The sequence below is a fragment of the Populus trichocarpa genome, chromosome 17, assembly GCF_000002775.5.
Source record: "Populus trichocarpa isolate Nisqually-1 chromosome 17, P.trichocarpa_v4.1, whole genome shotgun sequence".
In the NCBI taxonomy this organism is placed as follows: Eukaryota; Viridiplantae; Streptophyta; class Magnoliopsida; order Malpighiales; family Salicaceae; genus Populus; species Populus trichocarpa.
In genome coordinates, this window is record NC_037301.2 from 6,790,286 (window position 1) to 6,803,414 (window position 13,129).

The 13,129-nt window shown below is 34.8% G+C and overlaps 1 protein-coding gene across 6 annotated transcripts; it reads right to left on the reverse strand.

Moving 5' to 3' along the window:
- Nucleotides 1–1,559: 1,559 nt before the first annotated feature.
- Nucleotides 1,560–8,391, reverse strand: LOC18107264 (ribulose-1,5 bisphosphate carboxylase/oxygenase large subunit N-methyltransferase, chloroplastic). Of its 6 annotated transcripts, none has more exons than XM_052448685.1 (14): nt 7,896–8,388; nt 7,724–7,799; nt 6,848–7,053; nt 6,644–6,730; nt 6,431–6,523; nt 5,491–5,645; nt 5,317–5,401; nt 5,142–5,228; nt 4,946–5,065; nt 3,426–3,536; nt 3,175–3,347; nt 2,986–3,074; nt 2,248–2,274; nt 1,560–1,711 (listed from the first exon to the last, which is right to left on the reverse strand). In XM_052448685.1, exons 1-11 carry the CDS (start codon nt 8,223–8,225, stop codon nt 3,180–3,182), a joined length of 1,518 nt encoding a protein of 505 aa, XP_052304645.1. In that variant the 5' UTR covers nt 8,226–8,388; the 3' UTR covers nt 1,560–1,711; nt 2,248–2,274; nt 2,986–3,074; nt 3,175–3,179. The 6 variants fall into 6 exon arrangements, with proteins under 6 accessions (XP_052304645.1, XP_024445237.1, XP_052304646.1 ...); XM_024589469.2 differs by lacking the exon at nt 1,560–1,711 and adding an exon at nt 1,842–2,057; XM_052448686.1 differs by lacking the exon at nt 1,560–1,711 and adding an exon at nt 1,842–2,057 and having other exon boundaries at nt 3,426–3,527; nt 7,896–8,384.
- Between the last annotated feature and the right edge of the window lie 4,738 nt (nt 8,392–13,129).

Consider the following 13,129-nt stretch of genomic DNA (forward strand, 5'->3'; position numbering starts at 1 on the left):
GCGTTCCAATTCCATTTGGACTCGCGGGTACTGATCTTCTCTTTCCCACACTTAAAAAGAAGGATTAATATATATATATATATATATATATATATATATATATATATCACTAGTCGTTCTTGAGTAAAACTCAGAATGAGCCAACCTCTAACCACACAAGCATTTCCTACCATGGAAGGTAATGCGAGGACGTCTCTCTATTAAACCATTGCACATTTCTTAATGCTGCTTAACTAAAGTGCAGCCCTTCTTTAGCTTCTTCGTTAATGTGGCACCTAGGGCTTGAATCAAACTCAGTCCTTGCCGTATTGACTCGTTTAGGAGCCTATTCAACACTCATCTTCGTTCATCATATTTTGCTACCTCCGTGTCCTCCATAATCTAAACAAGAAAAGTAAGCAGCTATTTACCGGAGGCGTTCTGTTGGCCTTTTATATATATAAATAAGCAATGTGTGATCTGTCATCAATCGCATAAAATGAGCAATGCCTAATAACCCCGCTTGCAAACAAGGCTACTCCGTGAATTTAAGCTGATCTTACTTTGTGTAATCACTTTCAGCTCAGTACAATCTAGACTTTAGGTATGAGGTATTGGTGGCAAATTGATTTTCTTTTGAACAAGTACAAGAGAAGTCAATAACTATTAGGAAGAAATTATGCTGTTTTCTATTTTTTTTAATATAAAAAAATATTTGGTATTATTAATGTTTTTCTAATTGAAAAAAATTAATTGCATGAAAATTAATTGAATATAATTTATGAATCTAATAATAACTTTGATAACTAATAAAAATAAAAATATAGTTTAAATGAAAATAAATATTAAAATAAAATTCTTTTAATAAGTATTAAAACGATAGTATATATTAGAATGATTCAGTAATTCCTCTGAATTGCAGACATGTTCAGTGACTGGAAAACTTCCTTTCCGCATGAATATTATCCTTGCTGGTTTTTGGGATGGCTGGTTGTACTTTACGTCAGAGAAGCTAGACAAAGGTCCAGATAATCCACAGCCAAGGAAGGTCATTGGAGATTGTGGAGAACCAAATTGCACCAGTGATTAAGAACATGTTACGTACCTTTTTAAATGTTTTTTATTTTCAAAATAATATTTATTTTATTTTTTAAAATTTATTTTTAATATTAACTTATCAAAATAATTTAAAACAATTTAAAAATATTAAGATTTTAATTTTAAACAAAAAATAATAATAAATTTTTTACTTTTTAAAAAATATTTTTAAAACAAACAAACCTTCTTTCAAGTATCACAGCTCATACAATTTTTTTTTTAACTTTCCATAATTGGAAAAGGATCAACTTATCGCCTTTTCCTTTCTATATTTTGAATTTAGAGAAGCAGTCCAACCAGCATTTTTAAAAATTTTAAATTTTTTTATTTAAAATAAATATTTTTTTAGTATTTTTGAATCATTTTAATAAACTAATATCAAAAATAATTTTTAAAAAATAAAAAATATTATCTTAATACATTTTAAACAAAAATATATTTTAAACTACAACTACCCCTACAATCTAAAACAAGCCCAAGCCAACTAAATTAGAGTTCGATAGCACTTTCTGCCTAAATCCCAGCGATGATGAAAATCATTACTATTTATTTTTATTTAGTTCATATTGCTTTTGTTCACTCCGCTGGTAATTTGGATTTTCGACTGCCTAATTCAAGGACATCCTTCATCTTCCTGCAACATTGTGCAAACTTCAAACTTTCAACGTGTTCTCTTGTATACAGAATCTATAGTAGCCAGAACGAAACCTGACAATTGAAATGGATCCAAGACCACAGTAATAATAGAGATTCTCAACTCAGAATATATAAAGCACGTTTCATAAAAAGAAAACGAATGTACACAAATCACCGAAACAAGGTTCAGTTAACTTTGTTCATCCAGCCCTGCATTTACAATTTACTCAATATGCCATGAATGGCCAAGTTATCTATAGACATACACGAAAATGCTGGGTTTTTTTTTTTTTTTTGTAGATATTAGCTCTCCCCTTTACAAGTGCTAGTGCACTATAACTGGTCTGGAGACAAGGGAAAAAAACCAGGTGAAAAAATGTCCAAGTCAAAGTAGAAAGATGCAGTGGTTGATTAGGCTTATGAACAAATTATTAAATGGACCCAAAAGCTTCCAATCAGTTGAATAGAATAAACGTGACTACTTATTAAAGGCATATGCTAGAGGCTGTAAAACTAGTTGTACTCATTGGTTACCTTGAGCAGTATCCAAAATGCATCTACCTGTAAAACGAAAAAAACTGAAATAATTGAGGACACAAGGCCAAGTGATTAATAAGCCAGTTCTGACTTGTATGGGGAAATATATATATATCAGCAAATGATGCAAAACATTCAAAATTCCCCTTTCACCCCATTTATCACTCCAGAAACTATAAATATAGGTTTTGCAATAACTTGTCCAAGATTCTTCAAATTAAATTTTCATCCCTATAAGATATGTGATTTTCCATATTCAATAATTCTTTTGATTCTTTCCAAAATCATTTTTTCCGTTAACATGCCATCACAAATTCAATAATTGCACAAGAAACCAAACAATTGAAATTGGCTTTTTGAGCTTTACCCATAAAGACAAACAGCAACTTATCACATACCACTCCGTTTGGGAACGCTTCCCCAAAAATTCTTTTTTTATATAATAAAAATTAATTTTTTTGTATTGTTTTGATTCGCTGATCTCAAAAATAATTTTTTAAAAATGAACAAACATTATTTTAATGCATTTCAACACGAAAAACACTTTGAAAAGTAACCACAACCACACTTCCAAACAAGCTAACTAATAATAACTGTAACAGTTCAGCCACTGTTTATGTGATCAGAATAATGATCCTCTGCACAAAGACATGTTATCCCTTAGTTTTAACAGTCACAGCGTTATTCATGAAAGCATTCATCAAAAGCAATGTGTGGAGGCTCCATTCCACTAACCTGGTTTATATTCCTCGTTTGGAATCCATGAGCCCGAGGACAGCAAAGTAACTTCTTATTCCACACAATCCATGCACAAATAATGTTACCTACACCAAGTTGATCCAAGTTAAGATGAGTTAAGATGTATACAATAAGCAAACATGTAAGAAGTAAACATACAGCAGGGAGAGAGAAAGAAAGATGTACCTTTTTCATTTCAATAAAGGGGCATAAGGAGCTGGGCATGGAGGCATGGTGTGATCAGGTAACTGGTTTATCAAATCAACTGTAGCCTGCAAGCATGCCTTCAGCATTTTCTTTTCCAATCTAACAAGCTGAGTAGCCACTCGCTTCTTGGGGTTCAAGTTAGGATCTGCCAACTAGTGCAGCAAAATTATTTTGGATTAAACCTCTATCACCAGCACACTAGACTATCAATGGGGTCGGTAAAGTCTTACCATCAACTCATCTTCACTTATGCTGGTACAATAGCCAGCAAGGCGCGTTCTAAAATAAACAGTAAGCTGATCTAACACTGCTTGTTCCATACAAGGGCTTACCTGTAACAGCTAAGCAATTTCAGAGTGAATCTTGGGAAGATAGGAACCATGTTTCATTTAACTAGAGAAAGTCCATACGAATTTCATTAAATATAGATCTCCAGAGTCATAGGTATAGGTAAAATCCATCACAATTTACCAGACCTTGCTCCATAATGCTCATATTGCAAGAATAAAAAAGAAAAAAAACTAAAAGACAAAGCTCTCCTCATGACATGGCAGCTAAGGTTAGCTCACGAAGCTTTGCCATACCCATACAAGTCCAACCATAAATCCTAAAAATGAGATAATTGCATTATTAGGACACTAACTTTACACCTTTTCACAATTTAATACACGAACTTCGATTTATTTTTATTTTTTGGGTATACCAACTTTTTCAAAAATTTCAATCAAATACTTCAGATCATCATCCGTCAATTCTTCAATTATTTGATGATATGTCATTTGTCCTTAAATCGTTGTTGGTACTCCAACTTTTGTTTTACATCAATCAAGTATAAGAACTTTAATATTTTTCATTTTGACACACCAACATTTTTTATTGTTCCAATAAAGTACTTCAGTCAATTTTTCATTTTCTAATGTGAGTTTTATTTAGTAAAAGAACCCTCTAAAATAAGATTATTTTAATAAATTAAATATTTTAAATTAAAATAAATGCTTGTAAAAAACTAAAATAAACTCTTTGGTAAATCATTTAAATAAAGAATAAAAACTATTTTATAATTAACTAACATTAAAAAATAAATTATTGATTTAATTAAAATATTTATAATTTTAACCAAATAAATGAATATCATATGATTGCAACATAAATGGAAAGTGGATGGAATCATGACAAAGAGAACACGTTAAAAAAAATTACCTAAGTAAAGGAACCTCGTCAATTAAAAAATGTACTTGATTGGAACAAAACAAAATGTTGGTGTATCAAAATGAAAAGGATTAAAGTTGTTGTACATGATTGACATAAAACGAAAGTTGGACATAAAACGAAAGTTGGAGTACCAATAACAATTTAAGAGAAAATGGCATGTCATCAAAATAACAGAAGAATTGATGGAAGGTGGACCAAATTACTTCATTGAAATTTTTAAAAAAGTCGGTACACTCAAACAAAAAAAATTGAAGTTCATGTACTTAATTGAAAAAAAGTGTGAAGTTGGTATATTAATAGAGCAATTATCCCTCCTAAAAATCATTGATCTCTGCATAAAGCATGATTAGCATGGATTCCAAATTTTAGTAAAAATCAATTGACCAGAGCTTGAGAGTGATGAGAACAATATCGATGAATCCTGATTTCTTACCATAAAAAAAGAATAAACAAAAGAAAGAAAATGGGGATGCATTCACCACACTAAACATCCAAAAATAAATAAAATCACATATGATTTGAAAAAAAATGAACTTACTGGACAAACTGGACCTTGAGAAGAAATTACAGATTGCATTTCAGAAGGATCTGATACATATCCCAATCGCAAATAAGGAAGAATATCTGACACGGCTTCTTTTTCCTTTCCAGCGTATACCTGCAGCAGGGACAGATTAAAAGATCTGAAAGAAGAGACCTATACAATAACCTACGCAGGAAAATTTGTTTCATACTTGAAAAACTTGCACTGACAATTTCCCATTTCTTTGAGCAACCATTCTCTTGTCCTGATACTGAGGGTCCTCAGTGTTCAGTGCTGCCTGGATCATACAGTACATAATACATATCAATACAGATAACATCCAAACATATGAATATTTCAATACAGAAGGGGAAAATTAAGATCACCTCAACTGCTATTCGGTCATAAGGATTATCTTCATCAACAAAGCCATAGTTTAAAAGCAATTTTGAATTTGGCTGTGGCCCACACCTGAAAATGCAAATTTCAAATTTCTTAATGAAAAAAACCGAGTCCTGCAGAACAAAATGAAATTAAGGCCATCAAAGCAATTTACATACCATACAACAATGGGCTCCCCAGCCTTGTATGGTCGATCAACCACTAATTCAACAGCACCATCAACAGCAGTTAACATTGCCTTGCAGTTGCTACTGTATGCTAGCAAAGGTGGTCCAAGAGGAACCAAAGCAAATCTTCGAGCCAAACTGACTTTCTGAACATTTAAGAGCATCAATAGATCAATCAGATTGACTTATTCAAAAATAGCTATATCTAAAAACCACCACAATAGACATCCTAAGCTAGCATAGCAAAGAAATGCAGCAAATTAGCAGAACTCAGAAGAGCAACAAAATCAGAAATAAAAGCAACTTAAATGGCATATGCGGATTGCTTAACATTTACAATGAATACACTCCATGACAAAACAACTGCGCTCATGATTTTGAGGCAGCCACAGTCCACATGGCATCCATCAAATTCTGTATGAATCAAGCATAATGTATGGCACAGAGCTAAGATGAAATGGCCCGAGAAAGAGCAAGGTAGTAACAACAGAGAAGAAGATGCACAAAGGCTAATGTTCATGCCTTAGAAAGCAGCAATTGTAAGCTCAAAAGGAGTCCAAGATCACCCCATGATAATAGCCAAACTGACAGAAAAGAAGATGTGGAAGGATAGATAGAAAGAATTATTACTTGTGAAAAGGAAAATATTACTTACTGTGAAGAAAAAGATATGGAAAAACATGACAATAGAATAACCACTCACAAAAAGAACAAATTTATGTACCAATTGTATTGTATTACCTATTCTACTAATCATATGTTGTAGTAGGATGTTTTAAAAGTAAAACACATATTATGAGCCTTCATAATTGGTGTATACTTTACTCTGTACTATCAACCAATTCAAGCTGAACTAAGTCCCCCAACATGATAATACACGGGGGGGAAATGACACACATGTGTTATCGCTCTGCTAGCAGGGCAAATATACCTGTAAATGCACCACACAGGATTGAATGGCTACAAAAGCTTGTTTAAAAATCTCAAAGGGAAAGGCTTCAGTAGGTATATCATATGGATATTGCTGCAATATGGACATGGATATCAAAAGAATGTCAGAAGGTAACAATATTAAATCTCTTTGAAGAAAGTAGCAAGGACATATTGTAGAGAGCTTTCAAATTGGAAACAACAAAGGTATAACCTGAAACAGAGAACCAGCCATGAACCAAACAGTGTCTAGCTCCTCATATTCTCTTTTAATTCCATCTGCCCTGTCAAGAACTTCAGCCTACTTCACCAACATAAATCTAGTCTTAACCATGGAGCATAGCATCAATTTTATTTATAAAGGAGATCAATAAAATAATGTGCCAGAATTCAAATGATCACAAAGCATATATAGTACCTTAGTTGGGCTACCAGTCAGGTAAGCCAATTCAGCCTCAGACCATAAAAGTGGAGATTCCACAGCCAGCTGACCCCTACCTCGCTGACGATCAAGCTCCCTTATATATGGATACCAGAATGACTTCTTTCCTTGCTTCTTCTCATACATCAGGTATAAGGCCAAGCATGCCAATTCCGATAATTTGTTTGTGGTTAAGAGTTCCGCTATATGAAAGATCAAGCAGACAGAAAAAAAATATCTTACAATTGGTTCAAGGTAAGTTTTTCATGGAAGCTGAACACCTAAATTAGTCACACTGACATTTATCATGGTTTCACTTATAGCATGCTGAGGGGTTTCACTATCTAGTCAAGCAAAGAAACAGTTTACACAAACACATACATTCCCTACCTGTTTGCTAATACTCTCAAAACTGAATAAGATGGCATAGAAGAGGCAAATCCCTCCCCACCAACACTCCCATAAAGTTGACAGTGCAGATTCAAAGCATTACCAGAAACCGACTGCATGAACAAACATGATTCCAAACACAATATCTTTGTTGTTTTATGGAGTTTCTCCTATGATTGAGAATTGAAAGCTTAAAACAGCTTGCACAAAAAGACTTGCACCATTTGAAATAACGAATGAGGATAACTTCCGCATGCACTATGCATCAGAAAACTGTACGGATAAATGGTAACAAGTGCAAGAGCAGAATAGCAAGATTATAATCTATCTAGTATGAATGAAATTTACTATATCAACCCATTTTAACATTTCTAAGTTCACAACACACTAATTGACTACATGAAATCAACAATGAACATTCACCACAGCTAAATCCCCAGCACAATACACAATCAAAAAAGTGCTGAAAACACTACACCTTACCAAGAGTCTCATTTCCCAAAACCCTCTCGAGTGTAACAACAAGCGAATTGGGCACCGAAACCGCCACATCACTGGCCTGCAAAAAGCTCAAACGCACACAACAATTAATAAAGAAAAAAAATCAAATTGATTTTCAAAAAAAAAATCACAAATTATAAAACCCTAAAAAGACCTGAAGATCCTCGCTAGCAGCAACATAATGAATAGGTCGAAGTTTCTTGTCATGAGAAGGTCTTTCTTTAAGCACAACTTTGCAAGGAGGCAATCCATTTTTATGCATCCAAGACTTCAAATCCCCAAATTCGTCTTCTTCTTCTCCTCCTCTTTTGCTCACAACTTCACTAGTACGTTTCCCATCGACTAATGTTGCAAAGCACAAATTTCTCCGCCGCCGGTGAAATGAAACGGCGCGTTTAGGAAGATTGGAAAATGAAATTGAAACCCTAGAGAGAACAGTAAGAGAAGGTGAAATGCATTTGTTGTGTAAACAAGTGAATTCCATTTTCTTTTCTTTTAGGGTTTAGGATTGATTGCTGAGAGAAGCGAAAGATTGTGTGTTTGGAGATTTTCTTTCTTTTTTTCTTTTTTCTTTTTTGTGCTGTGGGGATAATAGGATTACAAGAATTTGTTTTCTTTTGTCGATTTCATGAATTGGATTGGAGGGAAACAAAAATATACCTTTTGTTTTTTTGGGTGGGGTTGCGGTTGACGGTGCTTCACCACCACTACACCCAGGATAATGTATATTTTAGTACCTAATTTGTATCAACTTTTACAGTTAAGTACTCATTTTGAATTGAGACAGTAATATTCCGATGTCTAAACTTTGATTTGTTGCTATAGTTGAGTGCTTGCTTTTAATATTTTATGAGATTGATCATTGATGTGATAATTTTGAGTGCTCCCATTTAGTATATTGTTGGATGTTTGAATTCTTATGGAAGAACCTTGCATTGAGTGTCTATTTGGTATTGTGGTGTAAAATGTTTTTTAAAAATAATTTTTGCATGAAAATAAATTAAAATAATTTTTTTCATATTTTTTTTTATTTTTGACATCAACACTTCAAAATCATTGAAAGGCGTAAAAAATTAGTTTGATACTTTTTCAAGCTAAATATATTTTCAAAATGCACTCAAATATAGTTTGAAACACAAAAAAAACAAGTGCCACATGTTAATTTTTAATAATATTAGGAATTATGACAGGTCTAGTAATATGATCTGAACTAGACAAATTCTCAATATAATTTTGGAAATAAAGTTTACATCAACAACAATTTTATGACATGAACATGTGGCACATGTCAATTTTTAATGATGTTAGGAATATTAACTTACATAAAGGTGTAATAATGATAATAAAAATGTAGTGGTAGGGTTAATATTAAAAAAAAAAAAGTAAAGTGATTTTTTAAACATAAAACATGTAAAGAGAAGCATAGAAGAATGAATCCAGTTTAAAATGGTTTCATTCACCCATATTATCTTGAATTTATATTTTAAATGAATTTGTATTTTAAAGGTCCTTTTTTTACTTTAATCCCCATCCTCATATGTTTTGTTTTCTTTACTTGGTCATGTCTTTTTGTTTAATATACTTAGGTGATGTTTGATTGTATGGCTGTGTATGAGGTTTAAAGTGAGCAATGGGAATATGTGTTTGGTTAGGTTAAAACTGAGTTTTATTTTGGTGGGACCCACTAAGAATTGAGGTTACACCCGAGGTTGAACAGAAGCAAGATACTTGAGCTTTGCAAACAGCTGCTCACCTTATTTTTTAAGATCCATCGACAGAACACATTCTAATGAGAAAAAAAAGCTATTAGAATATCAAACTTCCCAAAACCTCAACAATTCATCTAAAAAATTAGAGCAAAAATACCTTGCAATCTTTTATTGATCGGTCAAATTCTTCATCTCTCTCATAAAAAAATTGAGATCTTTTTGTCTCCTCCGACCATCTTCTCTCCTCTACTGTCAAAAATAATTTCCCTTCCTTTTTTCTACTCGATACGCTTCTACAATGTAATGATCTTGTAGATTTGTTTAAAAAGGTAATTTTTTTCATTTTTTTATTGTTGTCACTGTGAACAGTTTTTTTGTCTTCTGTACTTGTCTTCCTCAAAATTAATACATGACCCAACATCTTCTTGTTTTGTAGTTGTAGAAAAAAAAAATAAAGTCCATTTTTTTTTATTGTTTCTCACAATTTCGTATTTATTGTTATGAATCTATTTTTAGATTTGTTGGTTTGGGAGGCACAAGAACAAGGAGATCTTGAAAACTTTTTTTTTTTGGTAAGTTGACGTATGTATTAAAAGAAGAAGATACAAACATTATAAGGGGCATACCCCAGATTTACAATGATAACAGAAACATAAAACAACAGATGGCTACAGGCTAGCCACCGACCGTAAAACTGAAACATCACTAGATTCGTTAGGGAAACCAATACAACCAGCTAACTAACAGATTAAGAATCTATGGTATTCACCCTCCAAGCTCGTTGGATCCTTGTGTTTTCATTTGTTGGTACGACATTCCTCATCAAATCAAGCTTATCACGAATGATACATTCGATTTGATTAAGGACCAAATTCGGAGTTCTAGACATTCCAGCAAAGATCCTTGCATTCCGTTCTTGCCATACATGATACACTGTAGCTGCAAAACTCAGTTTACGAGAAAAATTGACGAAACTCTTGCCATGCCAAGAGACAGTGGCCCATCGAATCCATTCATCCCAGCCTTTTGTCATTCTTGGAATGTCGCATCTGTCACAAACATCCCACCAGATCGCTTTAGTATAGGAGCATTCAAAGAACAAGTGGTTGTGATCCTCATTGTTGCGGAGACAGAGTGAGCATCTATTGGGACCATGTATACCAAACCGATGAAGTTTATCTTGAGTTGTGAGTTTCTGTTGGACGGCCATCCATAGAAGAAATGAATGTCTTGGAACAGCATTCTTGAACCACACAATGTCATGCCATTCAACCATCTGACGATGACGTCTTAGATGTTCCCAAGCTACTTTGACCGAGAATCTGTGATTTGGCGAGTCCAACCAAACTATCTCATCCTTTTGCCCCATCTTAGGATTAGAATTGGAAGGAATAGCTTCTATAATGGGGTGCCAGCCAATAGCTTGGGTGGTAGGCGTTTTCCATTCTGAGTTCTGAATTAGCACATTCACCTTCGCGTTCTTGGCCATACCTGAATCATAGATGAATCTTTCCCCGTAAGAATCCGCGAGTGGGCTGTGAGGATGCCAATTATCAAACCATAGAGAGGTTGTCATTCCATCTCCTATGATGTACTTCATCTTCGGCCATACTAAGGATCTGAGCTTTAGAATCTTTCCCCAAGCCCAAGAGCAATTTTGTGGCGTCTTGATTGTCCAGAAATTCCTACCTCGCAACAGATTGGATCTGATCCAAGTAGACCATATTGAGCCATCTGAGTCATTGCACAGGTTCCAAATGTGTTTCAACAAAGCAATCTTGTTCCATTCTGTTATGCTTTTTATTCCTAGCCCCCCCTCCTTTTTTGGAAGACATACCTGATCCCAAGCCACTTTAGCCCCAGTAGTTCTCATATCTGAACCTGACCAAAGAAAGGATTTCATAATTTGCTCCACATTTTTAATTACTTGCCCAGGTAAGAGAAAGAGAGATGCCCAATAGACCTGTATGGAAAATAAGACTGAATTAATCAGTTGTACCCGTCCTGCATACGAGAGTGCTCTACAAGTCCAATGTCGAACTTTAGAGGTGATTCGATCCACGAGGCCCTTACAATAAATAGCCTTTAGTCTGGACGAGAGAAGAGGTACTCCCAAATATTTCATAGGGAGCTCCCCCTCTCTAAACCCAAGAATATGAATAATTTGTTCCCTCTCAGCATTTAACACACCGCTCAAGAAGATGTCACTTTTGTTTGGATTTGGATACAGACCTGATAGATCTTGAAACTTTGTGAGCACAGTTCTGATCATACGAATTGAGTTTACATCCCCGTTGCTAAAAATCATCAAGTCATCAGCAAAACAAAGATGAGATATTTTGTCCTTCTTGCATCTCCAGTGGAACTTGAATTCTTGGTTGGCACTCATCTTGCAGAATAGCCCCGACAGGATTTCCATACATAGGACAAACAAATATGGGGACAATGGATCCCCTTATCTCAGCCCTCTTCCCCCTTGAAAGTAACCTGCAAGCTCACCATTGACGTTGATAGAGAATTGACATGATGTAACACAAACCATGATCCAATCAATGACTGTTCTAGGGAATCCCATTTTTATTAACATAGCGTCAACGAAATCCCACCGCACCGAGTCATAAGCCTTCATCAGATCAACTTTCATAGCACAACGAGCAGGTCCCGTAGATTTATGATAGCCTTTCATTAGTTCCTGAGACAAAAGAATGTTATCACTGATTCTCCGTCCTGAGATAAAAGCAGTCTGATATGGACCAACTAAGGATGGCAAAACAACTTTGATTCTCCCAGCTAGAATCTTAGCGATGCATTTGTACACTGTATTGCAGCAAGATATAGGACGAAAATCTGTCAACCTTGTAGGATTAGCAACTTTAGGAATAAGGGAAATGGATGTAGCATTCATTTCTTTAAGCATTCTACGAGTCTGAAAGAAGGATCTAACAGCGTTGATTACATCTTCCCCAACTATGTGCCACATTCTTTTGAAGAAACCTGCGTTAAAGCCATCCGGACCAGGGGCTTTGTTGTTCTTCAAACTAAACATAGCATGCTTAATCTCCTCCCTTGTTACATCTTGTGCGAGTACATGCTGTTGCGTTGAAGACAGTTTCAAGTTAATTGCCGATTCCATCACTTCCTCGTTCAGAACCCTAGGCATCTGATCAACTCCTAACACACGATGGAAGTATGCAATTACTTCTGATTTGACTGCCTCGTGTCCTTCGACAACCTCTCCATCCTCCCTTGTAAGTGATAGAAGCTTATTTCTATTATGTCTTCCATTTACTGATTTGTGAAAGTAGCTAGTATTCTGATCCCCCAAGCTAAGCCATTGTATCCTTGCCTTCTGTTTGAAAAAACTCTCTTCAGCCCTGACGGTAGAAGCGTATTTATGAACAGCATCCCTTTCTCGCATGCACAAAATTGGATTCGCATGCGCTGTATGCAGAGCCTGTTGAGCCTTATCCATTTCGTTTTTTGCATCTTTCACTCTATCTGAAATGTTGGAGAAGTGAGCCATATTGAAAAGTTTCAATTCCTGCTTTAGCTTTCTTAGTTTGCAACACAGCTGATACATTGGACAACCCCCCGAATTCTGATCCCATACCTTCTTCACCAAGGGCATGAACTCGTCATGATCCATCCACATATCAAAAAATCTGAATGGTTTCTTTAT

Bases quoted from the DNA above. Each gene is read 5' to 3' on its own strand.
- LOC18107264 (XM_052448685.1), bottom strand. From the start codon at position 8,225: ATGGAATTCACTTGTTTACACAACAAATGCATTTCACCTTCTCTTACT. The intron at 7,800-7,895 runs GTCTTTTTAGGG...AGCTTTTTGCAG, and splicing joins CTGCTAGCGAGGATCTTCAG to GCCAGTGATGTGGCGGTTTC. The intron at 3,537-4,945 runs GTAAGTTCATTT...GAAATTGCTTAG, and splicing joins CTCAAGGTCCAGTTTGTCCA to CTGTTACAGGTAAGCCCTTG.